At 49.3% G+C, this 22,336-nt stretch overlaps 1 protein-coding gene across 2 annotated transcripts in view; it reads right to left on the bottom strand.

Moving 5' to 3' along the window:
• Window positions 1-601: 601 nt before the first annotated feature.
• The window catches only part of LOC128847702 (bMERB domain-containing protein 1-like), a 59,400-nt gene continuing 37,665 nt past the window's right edge, over window positions 602-22,336 (bottom strand). Inside the window, exons 3-8 of one of the 2 annotated variants that reach the window (XM_054047327.1) lie at window positions 13,733-13,806; window positions 9,453-9,567; window positions 4,804-4,866; window positions 3,245-3,318; window positions 2,296-2,454; window positions 602-790 (exon numbers count right to left, since the gene is read on the bottom strand). In XM_054047327.1, the coding sequence (XP_053903302.1) occupies window positions 2,336-2,454; window positions 3,245-3,318; window positions 4,804-4,866; window positions 9,453-9,567; window positions 13,733-13,806 (445 nt within the window). In that variant the 3' untranslated portion in view covers window positions 602-790; window positions 2,296-2,335. The remainder of the gene's footprint in view (window positions 791-2,295; window positions 2,455-3,244; window positions 3,319-4,803; window positions 4,867-9,452; window positions 9,568-13,732; window positions 13,807-22,336) is intronic. The other variant, XM_054047328.1, reaches the window with a different exon arrangement.

Genomic DNA, 22,336 nt, shown 5'->3' with positions numbered 1-22,336 from the left:
CCGCTGACTGGTGGGGTGGGCTCACTCTCCATCCTAGGGTGACCAGATGTCCCATTTTTATAGGGAAAGTCCCATTTTGGGGGACTTTTTCTTATATAGGCACCTTTACCCCCTGTCCCGTTTTTTCACACTTACTATCTGGTCACCCTACTCCATCCCCAACTCCACCCGGGACCCCTCCTCCTCATTTGTCATGGCAATTTTTATCAAAAATCACAAACCAGTGACTTTTATAACTTTACCATGCCTGATTTGTGATTTCTGATAAAAGATGCCGTGACAAATCTGCAGCCCTACCCATAACCACAAAGCCTGTGACAATAAAACGGAGTGCAGATATTTATAAAATCTAGGCTTTCCTAGAACATGTCCTTTGGAGGCAGCCCATAGAGCAAAAGAGCTGGGAAATGGTATGAAACTAGAGGCATGCTTGACACCCAGCCACAGCATCACAGCATTTCAGGTGGGTGGGGAGGGGCCCAATGGTCACTGAATGTAAACTTTCCAAGGCCTTTTTTGATCCAGTTCAGTTAAGAAAAACAAACAAACCCACTTCAGTTGCACCTGATCTGCTGCTGTAAAAGCCCCGTCCATACTGAGATCAGATGGAATTTGTTTTTAATGTCATGAAGGCAACTCCCACTTAAGTGGCATCAAGAAAACAAGCCAACGTCCAAGCTTGCACCGGCCTGCTTGGAAATGTCCTTCCGTCTTTGTGCTGCTGTGGGAAGCATGAGCAATGAAGGGAGGTTGAAGCTGTCAGGAGCCACAGACTCTGCCTGGAGGCCTGCTGGGAAAGGAACAGAGAGAGCAAATGGATGTGACACAGGAATCAAACCACCGCCCGCACACGCGGCTCTAGAGCTGTCCTCATGCGCTTTCCCTGGCTCAGTGACTGTTCATCATTCACAGTGGCAATTCGCAGTTCTTCATAAGGACAGCGACTACTCATTGGGCCAGGGAATGCGAGCGAGAATGACGGGACAGCCTGGTGTCTAGGGATCAATGTGACATGGGAGTGGCTCAGGCTAGCTACCCGAGTCCAAGCCCACCTGACCCCCTGGATCTGAGCTCAGGTGGCTAGCCCGAGGGCCCCGATCCTGATCAGAGCTTCTGGGCTCTTCCTAAACACAAATAATCAAAGTTTGAAGGTACGGTGTTTGGACAGGACTAGTCTCCTTGGCGTATCAATCTCTTGACAGCATCAGTAGGAATTATGCATATACATACCCTGGGGTAGAGCAGTGTTACAGAGCATTGCCTTTATTCTGTCCTTAAGAAACTCTGATTGTTTGTAAAATAAGGTCTCTAACACCTTACAGTTGTGCACTCTGTTGTTGCCAATGCTAGGTAACTCCTGTAGATTTTGGTGGCTTATATGTAACCTGCTAATGAGAGCAAGATGGGAGGGACAGGGCTAGAGTGCTTTTGGGGCTGGACAGAAAGATTTACTGGATAGAAAGTCTGGCTAATTTCTCAAGCTTTCAGCATGTAGGTGAAAAAGACAGAGGGCCAGATACATCTGTGCTGTAATGCCATCTAACTCAGTTACACCACGCACGAGATTAATTTAGATCCTTCCTTTCATAGGTGCTGGATCTAGCACCTCCTGGCTTGAAGTGGTTTCTTTTATATCCAGGGTTTACAGTTTGGTTCAATGGGTCTCAGTGCCCCCAATATACAAATTGTTCCAGCACCCAAGCTTTCTTTACACACAAATAAGTTGAATGGCATCTAAGCAGGGGGAGGTGGGAGTGTACTGAAGAGGAATGGTCAGGCCAGCACAGGCCTTCCCTTGTTTAGCTGGTCGGGGATTTTTCCATCAGAAACTGCCAAGTCGTCAACACCACAACTTTTTGTGAGACGGTTTTGATGAAGTTTTTTAATTTGAAAATTTTGGGGGGGCGGAGGGGGAAATTTGGAAATTGTTGAAACGTTTCATTTCAAATCTGTAAAACTCTGGTTGGTGTTTAGAAATGCAAGCTAATGTAAGTTAAAAAAATATTTTCATTCTGAAATTTTAAGCTATAGTTTTAAAAAAACAGAAATGTTTTGATCGATCCAAAAGTGGCTTTCCCCCCCACACTTTTGGTTTGCAAAAAATCTAGAGATTTTGCTTTTTGGTTCCCGATTCAGGACAGGAATATTTGTTGATCTCTCAAAATATTTCAACAGGCAGCAAACCCATTTCCTGCCCTATGGTGCTCCCCAGAGAATGACGGAAAGGGCGGGACCATGAGGAAATCTTGCTTGCCTCATGGTTGGCTTCTCTGAGAGCAGGGAGGTCTATGTTACCCATGATCTTGTCCTGTGCAGAGGAGGCCTGGGAGAGAGTCTACATAATGGAACAGGTGAAACCGCAGCATTCCTTGAGCAGGGTGAGGCCTGTTTTGGTCACGTACGGTGTGGAGGTTTGCTGCCCTCTGGACATCATCTTCTTCTCTTTGACAGGGGCTGTTAAAAAGATCTTGTTATTGTAATGGTCAACAACAAAAGAGCAGAAGGAGAGCTAGTGTCACCTCTTAGGGCTTCCCTCACTGGATGGGACCTGGGTCCCAAGAGGTCAGGGCTGGGATGTACCTCCCAAATGATCAGGGCTGAGACATATGTCCCTAGGAGTCATGAGACATGTCCCATGTGATCTCAGATGCGACTGAATGGGCCCAGACTGGACTTGCCTCCCAAACAGTTGTGGATGGAACATGTCTTTATTATTGCCAGGGATGTGCACATCTCACTTGGTCAATGATCTGCCTCCTTTGTGGATAAGGAAGTGCCCCAGAAGGAGGAGATATCCTCTGAATGACCATGGATGGAACATGGGAGATGGGCTATGATAAGTGTTTTGAGTAGGGTGACCATGTTTAGATAACAAGGTGATGGGGGTCACATAAGTAGCGGGTAGAATAGCAGACATGGTAAATACCTGAACCACAGAGGGGGCAGCCACCCCAACCAGCCCCCAAAGCATCTTTGTGGAAAAGCCAGGCAAGAAGCAGAACCGTGACATGTAGATCAACCTGTCATCTTCCTGGGATATGACACTTAGGCATCAGAGACAGGCAATAGCCCCTCTGTTGAGTTGCCACTCCCCTCCCCCTCTTTCTTCTTGTGGTATATGGTCCCAGTGTGAAAATCGCTGGTCTGTTTATAGAAATTAATTCTTGGGACTAGCCAGTTTTGTAAACAGGAGAAAGTGCCAAAGAGATGTCTGTGCGATCAATAATACAAATCAGGCACCTACTTGCTTTCTGGAGGCAGCTTTTGGAGAGCTTTGTTTGCAGGAATTCAGCCATTTCCTTGTCTTCTTCTTTTTCTCTATGACAGGTGGAAATAGGTTCTTGCTTACTAAATGGGCCAGTGAACCACTCAGGGTACATAGCAAAATAACCCTGCGGCAGCCAGTCTCAGACCCCCGGTCAACTGACATGAGCTTGAGGGGTTTGTGCTACTGGGCTGGAAGCAGCAGTGTCACCATTCCCTCTCGGGCTGGAGCCTGGCTCTGAGCCCCTCCCCCAGCTGGGTTTCAGAGCCTGCGCCCCAGCCTGCGCGGGAACGTCTACACTGCTGTTTTTTAGTGCAAGCCCAAGTCAATTGACCCGGGCTCTGAGATTCACTGCCGTGGGTGTGTTTTTTGCCATGTAGACGTACCCACAGATGCTCGTTTTGAGTAGGGTGACCATATTTCCCAAAGGGAAAATGGGACACCACGTGGGGCTAGCCTGCCCCCACCCCTGCCCCTGTGCGGGACTGGCCCGAGCCGCTTTCCCAAGCCCCCCCCTCCCCACACGGGGCTGGCTCAAGCTGCTAGCCCGAGCGCTGCCTGCCCCCCTGCACGAAGCTGGGGTCGCTGCTTGCCCAAGCCCTGCCTGCCTCCTGCCTGAGCCCTGATTTCCCCCCACCCCACACGTGGGGCTGGAATCACCGCTCACCCCCACACACACCTTCCTCCACATCCCACTTTTTTGACAAAAGTGGGCATTTGTCCCATTTGCACTTGCCAACTGATCAAGTTGACAAGAGCAAACAGAACAAATGTCCACTTTTGCCAAAGAAGTCGGGACGGGACTGTCCCAGCCAAAACGGGATGTACAGTCACCCCAGTTTTGAGACAGAGAGGCGTTGTCTGGTTGGAGCACAGGACTGGGAGCCAGGAGATCTTGAGTTTTGATCCCATCTCACCATCTGATTTCCTTTGCAATCACAGGCAAGTTTCTTTACTTCTCTGTGGAGCAAGTGTATGAGAGCAGGGGGCGGATTTCAACTACTATCTGTGACATTCAGTGGGGATTGGCACCTAAATCCCCTAGGCACCTTTGAAAATCCCATTTTTTTTTGTGACAGCTGCCTTCTTGCCCAATGCACTGGGGATCGAACCAGGGATTTCCAGAGCAGTGGCGTAGCCAGCTTTTAAGTGTAGGGGGAGCAAACATAAAAAAGGCGCCCCCTTGGCTCCTCCTCTGGCCACGCCCCCCTTGGCTTCTCCCGTTTCCTCCCCAGATTAACCCCGGGGCCCGGCTCAGGACTCCTGCGGGCTTCCCGGGGTTGGGGATACCTCCATCCCCCCGCGGTCCCGGGAGAGTCTCTCCTGCCCAGCCCGCTCTGCAGGTGTCCCCCGCCGGGCTGCGCTGCCTGGTCCCACCCGTGGGATCCCATCCCCCCCGCCCCGGGCTCCAGGCTCCTGCGCCGCGCCAGGGCCCCCCGTCCAGACAGCGCGCCCTGCGCCCCTGCCCTGCGGGCCTGGCCCCGGGGAGCCCCTCGCCCGGACCCCCCAGTGCAAGGCACCAGACCCCCGCCGCTCACCTTCCATCCTGCGCCGCCGGGCCAGGCAGGAGCATTGTGCACATGAGAAAACCAGGAGCATGGCTGTGGAGGATCCCGCGTGGGTGTGTGAGCCCAGGTCTATGTGTGTGTGTGTGCGTCCCTGCTGGGGGGGACCGAGCCCTGTCCCCGGCCGATCCCGGCCCCGCGCTGCGGGCGGATTCCGGCTCCGGCTCGTGAGTCGCTGGCCGAGCCTCACTCCATGGCGCTGCTGGGCCGGGCCGGGCTGGGCCCTGACCCTCCCGCCGCTGTCCAGGGTAAACGCCAGCCCGGATCCACAAGCTCGCCCCGCTCCCGGCGCTCGGTACACTCCACGCGGGGCTCACCAGCCGGGCAGCCTTAAAGGCACAGGGGCCCTTTTGCCTCCCCCCACCCGCCGCGATGGGATGCAGGGGACGCGGAATATTTCACTGGGCCGCAAGCCGCTGCCGGGAGATGCTGCTGCTGCCGCATTAGCAAGGGGTGGGGAGCGCTTGGCTGCCGAGCCCTGAGCCGCCGCAGGAGGTGGCTGCGGCGATGTTGGGGCCGCGTTGAGCGTGGGGCGCGATGGCCGAGGAGCTGGCCCCCTCGCTCCTCCAGCCGCGCCTGCCGCCCCCCATGGCTCCTCTGGCCGTGCTGCCCCCAGTGCCGGCCCAGCAGGCACCGCTTTTGGAAAATGTGCTGAGGGGAAGCGGCTGCTTCCCCTGCACCCCGCTAGCTATGCTACTGCTCCAGAGCGAAAAGCATGGGCTGCTACACAGCTTGAGCTAAAGCCTGTGTGGATCAGCTCAGAGGGGCACCTGTGACTCACACGACCAGTGGATTACACTTTGAAGATGGAGACTGCCCTCCAGGTGCTAAAAGCTATTGTTTCCCCAATGTATCATAAACCCTCTTCTGTTGACCCAGCATGAACCTAAGTGATACTTCATCTAGCCTCTGTTCTCTCCAGGTGACCCCCCTTCTCATGTGAGATACTGGGGTCAACACATTAGAATTAGTCCGTTACTTTCACATCTTCAGTTGGTTTCCTTTCTCACATACAGTGTGTTCAATAGTGCAGGGTTCTCTTCCTGTCTGGCGTTTCAGGGTGGGGCCTGGCCCAGCAGAACTGGATGTCAGCTGGACCTCCTGATCAGACAGCTTTAGGACTTGCCTGTCCATGTAGGGGTGGGGGTTAGTGACTGGATCTCCACTTAGCTGTGATAGATTGGCAATACTCCTAACAGCGCACAGAGGAGCGAATTGGATGCTAAAGCTCAGAACTCTGCTCTGCATCTACATGGGTGTGAGTACATGGGCAGAAGTGATGACCTGCCAGGCCCAATTCACATTCAGACCTGAATAAGCATCAAATCCTTTGTCTGCTAAACCTCAAAAGCAAGGTCCTTGTGTGGAGGGGTGTCTTGTGCTTCCCCGGGTTGGCCTTTTGCAATCCTTCATTTCTGCCTAGTGCTTAGACACCTCCACATTCCCCAGCCTCTAATGTTTCCTAGCTAAGTCTCAGACATTCCCCCTCTGAAAACCAGCCTGCAGCGTGACCCCTCTGGACTAAACAGCCTACAACGTGACACCTCTGGACTCTTGGGGTGTCATTCTCCCTCACCCCACTTTTCAGCCATCCGCCCACTCCCACAATAATCCAACAACGTCCCAGCCCTGGACCTCTTAAATGTTTTCCACTTGGCAGGGCGCTCTTCAAAGCTGAGCCCAGTGTTCATATCTGTGTATAGTTCCGGTGGCTAGAGCACTGGGTTGGGACTCAGGAGACCTGGGCTCTGTTCCTGGCTGACCTGCTGTATGAATGTAAAGAAGTCACTTCACCTCTCCTTGCTTCTATTTCCCTTCCCACTCTTTGTTTCGTCTAATTAGATTGTCGGCTCTTTGGGGCGGGGCCTGTCTCTCACCATGTTTGTATAGGTCCTAGCACCATGGGGCCCTGAGTTTGGTTAGGGCACCTCCGCTCTACCATTATACAAATAATAAACCAACCCTCGTGCATACCACCTGCAGTAAAAGGAAACACCTTCCTCTCAGAGTCTACCCATCAGCTCACCTCTTGCTGCAGGTCACCAGTGAAATCTGACTAGGTCACAGGCCCATGCTACACGCTGTGATCTGGTCAGATTTCACAAGGTAGGCAGAGCTGGAGCTGGTGAGCTCTTGACTGAGAGCACTCCACAGTCCTGCCAGAAATGATGTCAGCACAGTACCAGGCATCCTGGTTTACCAGACCTATTGCATGAGAATGTGGATTTCCACTGGCCCTGCACACTCTGGGACCCGGCAGCTTTAGAGCTCTTCAACTGCTAACTGACAGGGAGGCTAGAAGGGTGTTTTGGGGGAAGGGAAGATGGGCTGCCCCTAAAATACAGCCAGTAAAAGGTTTATAGGGAACTGGCCAGCTCCACAAAGACTGTGGGAAAATCAGCCCAGCAATCTGGCACCTACTGGAAGAGATCAGCCTGGGCTTTAGTTAAGTGCTCAGTGCAGACCTCCCCTTTTCCCAGAAGCCCGCCTGCAGTAACTGAAGCTGAAGAATGACAATGAGGGAAGGGGAACCAGCAAAACAAAATTACTCCCCCCCCCCCCCCACAAATATTTCTCCAAGCAAAAGCCCCAGTCCCTGTGACGGCACCACCTGAGGCCATGTCACATTACATTGTGATGGTTAGCTTGGAAAATGAATCTGATGCCGAGATACAGTGCCCAGCACTATTCATGCGGTAGACAGACAGACATCGATACGCTGCCTCGCAGAAGCATGGAGTGGGGAAAGCAGAAGGCATAGTGGCCATTTTGTGATCTAAATCCCCATGGAGGGAGATGAGGGGGGTGTCAGCTGAACATTTCAGGATCTTTCAAAATGTTTGCTTGGTGGGGCAAGGTAGGGTGTGGGGTCATCTCCTAACTGGTTCCCCTATCCCTGACTATCACTCTGCAGACACTGCACCCCAGAGCGAAGGAGGCAGTCCCACCACCCGCAGCGTAACTCCTGCAGGAGTCACCTCCAGCGCTGCCTGTCCCCAGGAGTTACCTGCAGCACCTCACCACTTCGCACACACACCTGAGCCACAGTCCGACCCTCCCTTCACTTCTCACGGCCAGCTAGATTAACTGGGGCCAGCAGTGCCAACGAACGACCACAGCCCCCCAAGCCCTGAGGCATGCATAGCAGGTGGCAGAATTAAGGAGAAATCTCAGTTTGCCCAACAGGTGGCAAAGCACGGCTCAGCAGAGTGCAAGCAAGGGGCTGCAATGTGCTTTCTAGATGGCATGTTGAACACGAACACCCCAGGCCCCCAGCACAACACCCATGCGACGGCAGAGCTAAAGTGACTGGTGTCTGCAAGCAGAGATGTGTTCCAAAAAATGTATTACATTCTGCTTGAGTCCTAACCGAAGGCTTGAGGGGTGCTGTGCTCGCCAGGGAGGGGAAAGCCAGAAGCACATGCTGCCTCGGCTTTGAATAGGCCTGAATGGTTTCATTCTGCAGCGGCTGACTGGGCCTGACTGACCTTGCTTCCTGCCTGCTGCAGCATGACCCCTAGTGCAGACAGACCTGACTTGCACTTCAGGACGTCTTCTTGCACAGACTCGGCATGTCATCGAACCATAGAATCATAGAAGATTAGGCTTGGAAGAGACCTCAGGTGGTCATCTAGTCCAACCCCCTGCTCAACTTCCATAGCTAGCAGATGCCCTTTGCTTAAAGCCACATACTTCTCAGCCTGTTTGCCAGAAGTTGGGAATGGGTGACAGGGGATGGCTCACTCGATGATTACCTGTTCTGTTCATTCCCTCTGAAGCACCTGGCATTGGCCACTGTTGGAAGACAGGATACTGGCCTAGATGGACCTTTGGTCTCACCCAGTATGGCCGTTCTTATGTTCCTTCTATCACCACCAGCGTATGTTGCCTTTCCCCTGCTTCTGCCCCATTCTACACCTCCAGGTCTGGCTTATGGCATAAGCACTGCAGACCGTATACCCATGGTCCCAGTTCCTAGTCCTGCGATTACATCAGAATCTCAGCTTTCATTTTAATAAAGAGTCTGAAGAAAAGCTAAAAAATGTGACCCGAGTGTAATCGATGCTGCATTGTCTGCCTGAGTTTGCAGACATCTTGAAACAATAGCTCTGAGAGGCATGAACTGCCCCATACCAGCTCAATGGGGTATTGACTCCAGGACCCACCGCTCTGGGGATCCCCTGCCAACACCTTGCCAATAGAAGGCTCAGCGCATGGCAAGAGGAGAAGAGTGCGGTGGGGCTGGCCCACCCAAACAGATACACCTGGCTGATGGAGTGAGTCCTGGGGAGCCGGTTTACTCCCCCCCTGCTGCTCTGGGGAAAGATAAGGGTATGCCACTATCCCTACCTCTCTGGGAGGTGTCCCCTTGACAGCCACTCCATGTGGGGGGTGGAGCCACAGTGTGTAGAGGCGGGGCTGTGCAAGTAGTCCCCTAGGGGGCAGTGTTATGATGTGTCTAGTGTCCTGGGCTGCATTAATCCAACCCTGCACAGCTCCCTAGCCTCTGAGCTGTTCTGTGCATTTCCTGCCCCCCAGTGCAGAAGCCGGGAGTCTGACATGCTGGAGCTCTGCCAACCCCTGCAAGTTTCAGACACACTCGAGTTGGCTCATCCAGCTACCTCAGTCTTTCAAATTCCACGTCGTCCACCAGGAAATCCCGGGTTTCCACCAGCTTGTGTATCTGCTGCACCAGCTCCTCCTCCCTCTGCTTCTCCTCGTTGGACTTCTCTTTCTCTGCAGCAGGGAAAACACAAACCACTGTTTGCTCTAATGCACCGAAATATAGAAACCTGCGATTCTATCTGTGCTGCAGACAGGGTTGGCTTCTTAGGATATGTCTGCCCTGCAGTCAGAGGTGTGACTGCAACACATGATGTGGACACCCAAGCTGGCTTTGATCTAGCTAGCTTGACTAGGGTGACCAGATGTCCCAATTTTATAGGGACAGTCCCGATATTTGGGGCTTTTTCTTATATAGGCACCTATTACCCCCCACCCCCGTCCTGATTTTTCACACTTGCTGTCTGGTCACCCTAAGCTTGACTAACAATAGCAGTGAAGCTGCAGCAGCGTTTGTACAGCCTGAGCTGCCTCCCATGCTGCACAAGTCCCATTGACTTTCAGTGAAAATCCATAGATTCAAAGATATTAAGGCCAGAATGATCCATTATAATTAGTCTGGTCCCCTGCATAACGCAGGACATCGAATCTCTCTCAGTGATCCCTGATTTTCAATGGTGCTAAAGGGATCTGGATGCCCCCTCTCCCATTAGAATGAACAGGGATTGGGTATGTCCATCTCTCAGGCAGTTTTGAAAGTCTTAGCTAAAATCCTCACTGAAATCCCAAAGGGTGGCCTGACCTTCAGCACCCTGGATAACCGCCTGCGTCCCTTTCCACTGTGCACAAAATCTGGGCAACCTTCAAGTCCCATGTATATAAAACACTGGTAAATACACAGAAATATGGAGATGATTTATGCAACATTAAAGATAAATTACGGAAAGACTGAGATTGGCTGTATGCAGCTGTGTTTTTTAAGACCACCCCAGAGTTCAGGCAACCACTTCCAAACACAATCCAGTACCACATGGCTTTCCATTGGCAGTCCTCCTCCAGCTAAGTAAATACGAAGTGCAGTCTGCGATTGCAGCAAACCTGTAGGCTGGATCCCAGCGGCGCCTAAACTGGGTATTCACTTGCAGTTTAAAGCCTTCTATATATCGACCTGAGACACCGCTGCTAGGGGCTGAATGGGAGGAATTGTCATCATTATTCTATAGTATTAGCAGCCTCTGTAGAGCACAGAAGTTTGTCCTACTTCTCAGGTGAAATTTACCCATCAGCACAGGCCTCTCTTACATCCTACTTCAGTTCAAAGGGTAAACCACAAACGTGTGTGTCCTGGAGGAAACATATGTGGGGTTTCCAAATTAGCATGTCTCTACAGAGAAAGGGTTGTCCAGCCTGGGTGTTGGGAGGTCTCCAGTCAACTCTCTGCTCCACCAGAGACTTTTTGTGTGACCTTGGGCAAGTCACTTAGTCTTTGTGCCTTAGTTCCCCAGCTGTACAATGGAGTTAATAGCACTGCCCTACTTCACAGGGGCATTGTGCGTATAAATGATTCGAGTTTGTAAGATGCTCAGATACTCCAGTAATGGGGGCCATATTAGTACCGTAGATAGACGTCCAAACATGTTAGGTAATCTGAGTTAATTGACAGTCAATTAACTTGAGTTAAAAGCTCTTGTGAGGCATATTCACTTTTAAAAATATGCTTCTTGTTTGTAGTTTGAACTTTGATGGCTTCAGCTTCCATCTCGACCTTGATATGCCTTTGTATGTCAAAGATATCCTGGCCATGTGAGCTTTCTAGACTAGAGAGGTTTGGCTAAGCCCTGGGCAAGCACTCATATGTTTGGGGTTCTTATCTGAACCTAACCTCTGCTGGATTTGTCTTTTGAAGTTCTACTGGGAGTCTCACAAGTTCAGTGTTTCTCATGAGATTTGCAGCACGTCCTGAGTTGACTCGCTGGATCCAAATTTTGCAAATATCCCCCAACCCCAGTCTGAACATCCCTCAGTTACAGGATCAGGTTCAAAATCTGAATCGGGAGCTACATTTTGTGGATTGAGCCCACTTCTAACCCAAATCAATCTGCATGTTCCTGGTTTATAGCCACACCTGGAGCAGCAGCGATAGGGAACTAGAAAGACTCCGGTTTCAAGTCATCCTTGATCTCAAGCTGCCCTCCAGGCAGAGAACAAACAGAGTCTTGTAAATGAGCTGAGATGCTGTTCTAGGAGATGAATGTTCAGACCCTTCCTGCTTCAGGGATCCAAACATCACAGCACCGCGCTCTCTAATGCTCCACTGCAGCTCCTAGGACCTGTCAGATCTGCAGAGTCAGACTTGTGGCTGGAACAAACTTAAGCCCAGACCCTACTGGTTGCAACCCCAATACAGGGAAACACTTCAGCATGTATTAGGCCCATTCCCATCCAGGAAAGCATATGATGAAGTGGTTTCCTTAATTGTGACCTGAATTAGGAACTCCTGGCCAGAGCTATTTCCTTAATGACAGTGACGTGACCAGCTCTGCGATGAAGTTATTCTTACTCATTATGATTTAAGCACTCACAGTGCACTGCTGCTGTTTGTAGCCTAGAAGATCTGGCTGCTGTCCAAATTGGATTCAGTCTAAAGAGATGGACAACACACACAACATACTGGGAGATGCAGGGGAAGGTCCTGCCTTTGGACCTAATTCCCATTTACTTCAATGGGCTTTGGAGACGCCCTTTAGAGAGTGGGGTGTGGCTTTGTCTTGCTTTGTTTCTCCCCCAGTGCTCTTTCCCTCTGTGGAAGGATGGCGCATCTGCCAGAGGTCAAAGTTTTGAGGAAGGATTTGAAAGGGGGAAATCAGGGCATCCGGGGGTTGGAAAGGAGTTCCAGACGGCAGGGCAGAAAGCTTGAAGACCAGAGTGAGAGAAGGGGCGAAGGAAGAGGTGGCGTGCGACTTGGCAGCGTGATGGGGACAGGGAGACAACACCGTTTTAAGGTGCGGCATGATATAGGGAGCAAAGGGCAGAATTTCCTTTCCGAGGAAGTTTTGATTTTCTGTTTGGCTGGTTTTTCTCTTCTCCAAAGAGCACCTGAATGTTGGGTACGTCCGTATTGGGGATCTCGCCACACTGTCTGGATTGGATCCTCATGCACATTAGGGCCCGGTACTGCACTCTGCCAGTGTAAACAGGCTTTAGTGTAAATGAATATAAGGCCCTCTCCTTTCAGCGGACGCACTTACTTCAGTTACCCAGTGAGATGCTTTTCTGAAATTGTCAAGCTATGAATATGAATCTGTTAGACATAACCCTTATTTACAAAGAGACTAGCTAGATTCCCAGGACATACCTGCCACAAGGTGGGGTCTGGTGGTTCTGTTATCTCCGCCTCTCTGAACTTGGGCTGGACCAGAGGTTTTAGGTGTTGAAATGCACAGCCCTCCCCAAGACAGAAGGGTGTGTGAAGCTCCTCACATGTGCCAAGCTGCTCACTGTCTCTAGCCCTCTGTGATTTCTGGCAGGCTTCCTCCACCAGGGCTTGCAGCATTTCCTATGAACTCGAGGCCAGCCTGCCATCTGCCCCATCCCCTCGCTGTCAAAAGGCTGGTGTTAAATTTCTGCTGTGTTTTGTGGTAACACACAAAGAGGAAAGTTTTCCCCAGCAACACCAACATCTGATGACTCTAGATGCTTGGCCCTGCTTTTAAAGGCCTCCCTCCCCTCCCACCACCAATAGAAAACTTCCAAAGGGGCCCTCTACCAAGGGATTCCATGAATTCTCCTCCTTCCGCTCCTAGGGTGCCATTTGGAGTGGTTGGTGTGAACTGCACAATGTGGGAGGGTAGCTGGGCCTGTAACAGACTCATCTGTCCTCTGTGGATCAGGCACAGAAGAGGATCCTGTAACACACACTCACCAGTGGCTTACAAAAAGTTTTGGGTAACAATTTTTATTTCCTTATTTCTTTTCCTTTTCTTGTTTCTCGAGATTTCCTTGTTTGGACCAGGACAAGCAGTGGAAGAGACAAAGAGCCACAGAAAGAGATGATCTGGGGACAATTCCAGCCTAGCCAGGAAAAGAAAGTCCCAGCAACATTGCAAGAAGGGCTGCTTTTGTGAAAGAGCCCCAGGCCAACTTTGCAGACTCGAGAGGTTCAGAGTTGGATCCAAATGTCTGGTTACTCATCTGACTTGATCGCCTGAACCTTTGGAGTCCTGCCTGTTACCTAGTAGGAGCACATCCAGGAATAAAGGGCCTGATCAAAAGCACTCCCATCGATTTCAAGGGCTTTGGGATCAAGCCGCAGAAGCTTTCCAAAGTATCTGGGCCTTACCTGGGAGTGCGATGAGTTTCTGGAGCTCCTTCTTCAGCCGACTGATTTCTTTGCAAAGCTGAATGTCATCCATCCTGCAGAGACACAAACAAAACCACTTAGGGCTGGTCTACACTACACAGGTCAACGTAAGGCAGCTTATGTCAACCTAATTATGTCAGTGCAGTGACGCTGGAACACTTTTTCACTGAAACAGCACTGGGATATTGCGTGCTGTCCAGCCCGAGGGCCAAATGATCGAATTGATTACTTGTAGTTTCAATGATTTTTCTCACACACAGATGCATAGATTAGGCAGCCAGAAGGGACCATTGTGATCATCTAGTCTGACCTCCTGTATCACACAGGCCAGAGAATTTCCCTGAATTAATTTGTTTCAACTAGAGCAGCTCTTTTAGAAAAACATCCCATCTTGTTTTTAAAATGTCCCATGATGGAGAATTCGTCACACGCCCTGGTGAGTTGTTCCAGTGGTTAGGTATGGTCACCGTTAAACATGGACTCTTTATTTCTAGTCTAAATTTGTCTAGCTTCAACTTCCAGACATTGGCTCTTGTTATACCTCCGTCTGCTAGACTGAGAAGAGCCCTTTATTATCACATTTTTGTGCCCCATGTAGGTCCTTATGGACTGTGATCAAGTCACCCCTTAACCTTCTTGTTGTTTAGCTAAACAGATTGAGCTCCCTGAGCCCATCCTTATAAGGCCGGCTTGTATTCGATTCACCTCTTTAGACTCCTGCACAAAGGGCTCAGGCTCAGCATCTACCCACTGTGGAGGTGTCTTAGCCTTCAAGGTTATGTTTGCTGTGACCTCTAGAATTGAAACTGCAGAACATAGGCACCAACTTTCCAATGTGCCGGGGGGTGCTCGACCCCTGGCTCTGCCACAGGCCCTGCTCCCACTTCACCCCTTCTCCCAATGCCCACCCTCCGCCCCACCTCTGCCCATCTCTTCCCACCCTTTTCCGCTTCCTCCCCCCAGCACACCGCACCCTCGCTCCTCCCCCTCCCTCCCAAAGTCTCCTGCATGCCACAAATCAGCTGATCGCGGTGGGTGGGAGGTGCAAGGAAGGGAGGGGGAGGTTCTGATCAGCGGGCTGCCGGCAGGCAGCGAACACTGGGAGGAAGGGGGGAGCTGATGGGGGGCTGCTGGTGGGTGCTCAGCACCCACCATTTTTTTCCCCTGGGTGCTTCAGCCCTGGAGCACCCACGGAGTCGGTGCCTATGCTGCAGAAGAATGGCCTTCAGCCAAATGAGTATCCCTCTGTGTGTTGGGAAATGCACAGCCACCATAGGGGAAGGCCCCCTGAGAGTATCCTCCCCTAAAGCACCTTTTCTGGGCCCTCTATAAAGCTGTGCTTGTGTTATGTCTCCCACACATAAGAGAACCCCATATATTCCTGTCACCATGACTCTTATTTCAAATTAAGGAAAACAACAAAGAAAGAACAAACATAAAGTTGTTATACAATTGAAAGATGGAGACATCACAGCAACTCCCTGTGTGACATTCTGCACCTGACCTGAACCACAAATGCCAGCTGCCTCACAGCTGTCCCTGCAGCAGGTAGACTCCTCTACTGTGCAAGGTGCAGTGCACAGAAGCCAGAAAGATAACATCTCTTTTCAGTTGCCTAGCTACACACAGTTATCAGTTCTCAGGCTCTTCATTTAATAGCTATAAAACAAACTAAACAAAGCAATAACCGCTAACGAAGACCAAAGAAGAATCGATAACCAAGCATTGGCAGTGGAAGACTAGAAATAAAAAGTTTCAGCTTCTTCTTGAAGAACAGCAGTATCTCAGATCTTAAGCCTCATGCTGGACTCAAGAAGTGGGGATCCCAGCACACAGCAGGAGCCAAATGACTCAGTGGAGAAGGGGGCTGGAGGACGCAGGGGAAAGCCAGTGTTCCTGTAGTTCTGCACTGTAAGTGCTGTGCGGGATGGAAGTGGGGCTGCTCTGTAATTTATGAATGCTCTATGTGCTATATGACTGTCGGATTGTTGAATGGGATGGTACCTGGATGACTGTATAGGGTTAAATCAATAGGACTCGTGGGAAGCAAACAGGAAGGCAAAACAAAGACTCGAGATGAGCCATCCCCCCGCAGCAAACACTGAGGGGTGTGATGCAAGATGATGGGGAAGCAATTGGCCTGGAGAAGGCTGGCTCGAGCTCCCATGGAACTCACCAAGCTGGCTTTGGGCAGCAGGAGCTCAGCCCACGCAATTGACTGTGGAAGGACTTCGGGCTGGATAAGAAGAGACTCACGCCATAGGGTGGGGGGAGCTGTTCAGGGCACCAGACTGACCCACACAGATGGGGTGTCTGAAGAAGTCAGGCCTTGCTAGGCTTCTGGCCGGAGGATGGGAAGCCATTAGGTAAGACAGACATGCACGTAGATCTTTTGCTATTTTAAAACCTGTCTTCTCTTATGTTATGCTTTGTTCCTACTGTTAAGAGTAAACAATACGGTGCTGTAAGCAGGCTGACCGGTCACCAGATTCACCACTGGTCACAGACTCCCTAGGAGAAGAACTACAGATGCAAAACCCAGCTGGGTTTGCTGACTAAGAATGGCTGATCCACAGGGTCTCATAGCACAGGGCCTGGTCTGAGACTGCGAGAATCGCATGATTCCAGCCCAGGAGAGGTAAAGTCCCAATGCCTGTTACCTGTGGGGGTGCACTCAGAGACCAGTGAGAGGACAGAGATGCAGCTAGCCGTGTAGCCGTGACACTGTGTGTTGTACTAATCTCAAGGGCCAAACGAGTTAAAGGTGTTTCTAAACCCTTTCACTGTCCAACATTACAACAGTGATACTTAGCTGTGAGGGATGGGGCTTTCTACAAAGGCTTTGGTTTTTCTCAGTTCTTTGGCAAACATCCAAAAGCATTCATTGTGAAGTTGAAAATGTATGGATCAAACACAAGAAAGAACAAGAAATTAAAACAAGCATTTATAATAAAACTGATATTGAATGATTGTTTGTTTTGTCAGGTGTTTCTCCTTTTGGAGGCAAAATATCAGCGTCTTTTATTTTCAGAACAACCTTCATTTGATGAAAAGGAAAGTGGGTTAATTTTAGATTCAGTCCTGATGGGTGAAAGGTATTTATTTCTCCTGTTTCTAACAGAGACACTCACACAAAAGGTGAAGGAGAGGTAGGATCGAAAATGTGGGGAAAATACAGCTTTTGTTGGTGTCTTTGGAACACTGGATGGCAGGTCAGTTACGAATGGAAGCTTTGGCTGGCAGATCAACCACAGCACCTGTTGCTTGGTCCCTGGTTCCCCTTCAGGCCAGGGATGTCATCCCATTGGGGTTTTTTTCTCCTTAGACAGGGCAAGATTATGGTCATCTCATCTTACTGTGCCGATGCAATGCAGCTGATTTCAGGATTGGACGGAAAGCCGAGAGAATGAGAGACAGAACAGGCAGAAGGGAAGAGCATGAAAAGCAGCCCAAAAGCAATGGAACAGAATTGGATCTTACATGACTCTGCAGTGCTGGCCATTAGGTATCCCTGCTGATGGGCTGAGGACAGGATGTCATGATGATGGGATGATTTTCAGAACTTATGAACGAAAAACAAAGTTCTTTGAACAAGAGCAAGGCTTAATGACCTCCCTGTCGGAGGAAGAAAGCCTTTCAGTCTGGTCTGTTCCTCCTGTCCTGGGGTCAGAGAAAATGAGACAAGATGAGCGGAGATGCCAGCTGGGGCGGGAGATGGGAGATGAAAAAGTGTTTTTTTTCAAAGTCTCTTTTTAAGAAAACCAGAAAAGGAAAAAGTGGACAGCATAGCTCAGCCCCTCAGTATGTTGCCCATCGTGCCAATTTTGGTCCATTAACTTCTGGTTCCACATCTTCTGCTTTTATCAAGCATGATTTCAACAGTTCTTGAACGATATTAGCAGGCCCTTTTTGTTTGCACTAATCCAGCTTCTCTGTCTGTCTCTTGCACTTGTTCATAATATCCATTTATTAAAAACAGCCTGACCATATCTTCCATGGCTGATTTCCAAACAAGCAAAAAGTTTTACATTATTGGGACATCTTATGAACTTGCACATATTTTTTATATTTAAGCTTATAATTGGGGTGAATTTTAAAGTCCAATAATCATAACAGTGCTCCTCCAGCGCTCCCAGCTTCTGCTTTCTCAAGACCACATCTCTTCATTGCCTGATCCACAGCCCACAGAAATCAGTGGGAGTCTTTTCGTTGATTTCAGTGGCCTTTGCATCAGGCCCTATCTGTCCCAATGGTATTTCTAAGGCACCTTTCTTTCTTGGCATCTAAGCTCCATGGCATCTAAGTCCATGAGTTTCACTGAACATTTATTTGTATGGATTTTTCAAATCTGCAAATATAGATCAATACTAGAAAACGTGAATCCTTCTTGCAGTGCTTCCAAATTACAGGGCAGTGACTCTTCTGATCGTCATGTAACTCGTGGTTCGGGGTCGGCACGCAGGCCTGGGAGTCAGGTGTCTTGGTTTTGTTTCCTAGGTCTCTGACTGGCCGTTTGTTACCTTGGCCCAATCACTTAGCTTCTCTGTACCTCAGTTTCCACACCTGAGATGTCAAAACTGAGCAGCATCTATTTTCCTCCATGATTTGCATGTAAAGTGCTGTCCCAAACAGTACAATGTGTTTTTTAGTTTTATGATAACAAATTAAGGAATAGCAAGTTACAGTTCATTTGGAGCCCAGCTCCCCTGGGAATTTCCTTGGCCAAGCAGCAGTGATGCTGACTGCATATATATTTGGCTGGGTTTCCATGCCTATCTGAAGATGTGCTTCCAAAGACATTTCCCTTTAATTAAGAACTAGTTGATAGACTTTGACAGTTAGAGGGTTAGTTCCAATTCCGCACTGAACTCTTGCTGAATGACAGACGAATTCCCCAGGGTTGGTTAGTTCCATATTCACAGACCTTCAGGCCTGATTTCCCATCAAAACAGCTGTCAGTTTTTTTTCTTGCATAGCTCCATCTGCCATATGATCAGTTCTTTCTCTGAGGCCAGATTGGGCGCAGCATCAGAGGCGGTGATTGCAGAGGAATGGGAGAGCCGTGGAACAGGGAGGGGTCGCATTCTGGTGTGACAGGTGTCACAACACACATGCACACCAGGGACTGTTCCTGGGGTGCCTCAAGGAGCAGATCCCTTCCCCCACAGGCCACTGCATAGCTTGGTTCTTGTGCTCTTGATGTATGTGGCCCTGAGTAGTCCTGTGCTGATAAAGGGACTAGAAAGCCCACTACAGTCAGGGAGGGGTTGCTCAAACTCTGAGCAGAGAACAACTCCGTCGGCAGAAGGAATGTAGTCCTGTGTGCCGGGCAACCCCCAGGACCAGATATGGTTCTACTCTAACGGAAACCATCACTGTATATTCCCCCAGGGCTCCCAGCCTCGCCAGCCAGGCAGTTGCTCATAGCCACAATCTATCACTATGGCCAGATGACAAGTTTGGTTAGCAGAAGAGCTGACTCAGACATTCACCTGGGAGGTGAATGGAGCCGAGCTGCCTCCACACTGCGGTTGGGGGTTTTCGCTTGTTTGGAGTATTTTAAAAAATTGTATCCATGTCCCTGCACTTCATGCAGGACAGGAAATGAACATATCCAGGTATAATGATGATGCTTCTCTTGGGGTACCCAGAACTGTGAGCCACTGTCTTACCCCTCTCGGCCTCAGCAAGGAAGAGCTTTGCTTAGTTATTAAGTACACAGTACACACACCAGCCTATTAGGTTAGCTGAGAACTCATTCTCCAGTTTATACATTTTATAATAAAACAAGAATCGGTCTGTTAGGAAAGAAGAGAGATGTAAGAGATAATAGGTATGGGTGAAAGAGAGAGATATGGTTACAAGTAAAACAAAACAAAACACCCTTTCTAGCGACTAAAACAATTTCAGCAAGTTACAGTCTCTGTCTAAGCAGGTTTCTCACTTATAGTCAGTTTACAGCTACTTTTGCCTCTCAGGCCAAGAGGATCCACTTTTCAAGAACTCAAAGGGGGCTGCTCCCCTTTGTGCCATAGGTGATGGATGACTCAAATGTCTCTTTGCCCCCCTTAATATTACTCCAAAGTTCATTCTTTCTGTTTCAAGAGCCAGGAAGGCTTCCTGGGGGTGCAGACTCCATCCCCTGTTGAGGCTGTTAAGCATTCATCTCCCCCATTTTCTAGCTTGATGGCTTTGTTTACCTTATATGTCCTTTGGGATCAAGCTGCTCAGATAGGTAAACAGACATTCCTTTGTCTAGGTCAGGCTGGGCTTTATACGCTGCCTGCCAAACACATTTTAAGAACATTTATAATTCTTTGTACACATCCCGTACATATGTCACGCAAGTGTGTTACCAGTGTGCATAGGATACTTTACATAAGACTTTTTACATACCGATTATGAGAACAGTGAGTTGGGGCACTGAATGTGTTAGGCCTGATGTGAGTTATGGTCTGGTGTGCCCTCTGCCAGTTGGCACTGAGGGACTCCCGGGAACACAATGAACTACATGGTATTGCAGACCTGGCCAGCGTTTGGAATAATTGCTAGTAACTGTATGGTTGGCTGCTGTTCTGCTGCCATTATTTCTACTGTGCTGTTGGTACTCCTGGCATTTCACTGACTCGTGAAGAGTAGATACGAGCCCAAACTAAAACTCATGATCTGAAGACACACAGCCTTTGGGCAAGCTTTAGAGGTCAGACTAGATGATCACAATGGTCCCTTCTGGCCTAGCAATCTCTGAATCCAGGTCTAAAGTTTGAGTCTTGTGCCTGTCTGTAAGAAAGCAGTCCTTGCAAGGTTCATGCCCCAAGAAGCATACAATTTAAGGGCCTTATCCTCAGAAGTGCTAAGCACCTGCAATTCCTGTTCACTTAACAAGTCCACTATCACCTCAGAGACACTTGTCACCAGGGCCCATCTCTGCCTCAAAGACACCTGAGGCCTGGGCCCACCTCTACCTCAAAGTCCCCTTGCACTGGAGTCCACCTCAGAGACCATCATGACCGGGGCCCACCTCTTCTGCAGCTACACCCAGGTCAGGGCCAGAGCCCAACTCATGAACACCTGAGTTGGGGACCCAACTTGACACAGAGGAACCTGAAACTCGCCCCCTCCTCCACAGCTTTGCTCAAACTGGGCAGATGATGTGTGTTAGAAAACATGTTAACTAAAATATTTTAATTAGCAGGATGTTAACCAACACCTAGGATAGCCAATCCAGTCCAGGTAGCTGCCTTTGTCTGCACTACAAAGTGATGTTAAACAGTGCTAATAAAAGGGTGTGAGCTGACACATTTACTAACACAGCTCGTTTTCCCAGTCTAGACAAAACCTGAGCATTGTAAATTTTGCAACGTCCTACTGATGCCATAGAATCCTATCATGGTTTGGACTCACTTGGAATATGCTCAAGCCCATTAAATGTTTTGCAAGTCCCCCAGAAAAGCCTTTAATTGGTGAGAATGCTGTTGACATTTCTAGGTATCCAGGCCCAGTGCTCTGAGTGACAAGCAGCTGTATAGATTCCGCTACTTATTAGCTTGTGCTGCCTTCAACTGATATGTCTTTAGTTCACTTTAAAGTGTGGGTTGCTAAGCATCCATTCTGCAGTTCAAACAACCCTGTCGGCTGTGATTCACCATCCTTCACCCCTTTGGGAATGAGTCATGTTTGGACAGAGCTGTCTGAAGCTGCAGCATTGTCAGCTGAGCGGAGAACACCAAAATATTAATTAAGGAAGGGAAAATAAATAAATAGAAAGTAGAAGAGCATTAGTGGTGCCTCTACAGTGACAGGGAGCTGCACGGTTCTGCTGCTCAAGCAAAATATACCAGCTGCAGAAAATATATATATTTCCTCTGGACTCTGTCATCTTCTGCTGAGTCCAGCAGCTCGTCGATTTCTTTGGCAACAAGCTCAAAGCAAATAATGTATGTGGGGGGGGGAGTTAAGCGTGTTTTAAACAGTATTCTCCAGCTGCTGTGCTAGCCATTGACTAGCTGCAGAGGTGCTAATTTCAGAATTGTGCATAGGTTGAGCAGGAAGCCAGCTCTCTATCATCTCTCCATCTCATCCCACTCATTTACGTACTAGCTAAGCACAGAATTCGGGTTGCATGAAAAAACTTTGCATTCCCATGACCACTTAATGATGACAGGTGCCTTCAAAGTACTATCAATAGATCAAAATGCACAAAACATAATTGCTGCTAGGGAAAAACAAAGAAACAGACCACTGGAGGTGGGGGTGGGAAGGAGGACATTGCACAGAGCTACCTTAACGTAGGAACTGCCAGAATGGATCAGATCTGGGGTCCATCTAGCCCAGCAGCCTGTCTCCGACAGAGAACAGTACCAGATGCTTCAGAGGCAGATGCAAGGTAGTAGGCAGATATGGGATAACCTGCCTCCAGGGAAAATTTATTCCAGTCCCCTTAGAAATTAGCTTGTGCCCTGAATCTGGTGTGTATATATCCCTTCTAAAATTCTTGTTTTTATTATTCCTTACTACCAAAACCCAGGATGTTCTCATTATTTATATAAATTCTGTGTTTGAATCCTGGTAAGCTAAGGCCTG

This window comes from Malaclemys terrapin, chromosome 13, assembly GCF_027887155.1.
Source record: "Malaclemys terrapin pileata isolate rMalTer1 chromosome 13, rMalTer1.hap1, whole genome shotgun sequence".
Lineage (NCBI taxonomy): Eukaryota > Metazoa > Chordata > Testudines > Emydidae > Malaclemys > Malaclemys terrapin.
Note: the sequence above shows the minus strand (reverse complement) of the source record. Positions and strands in the feature narration are given on the sequence as shown.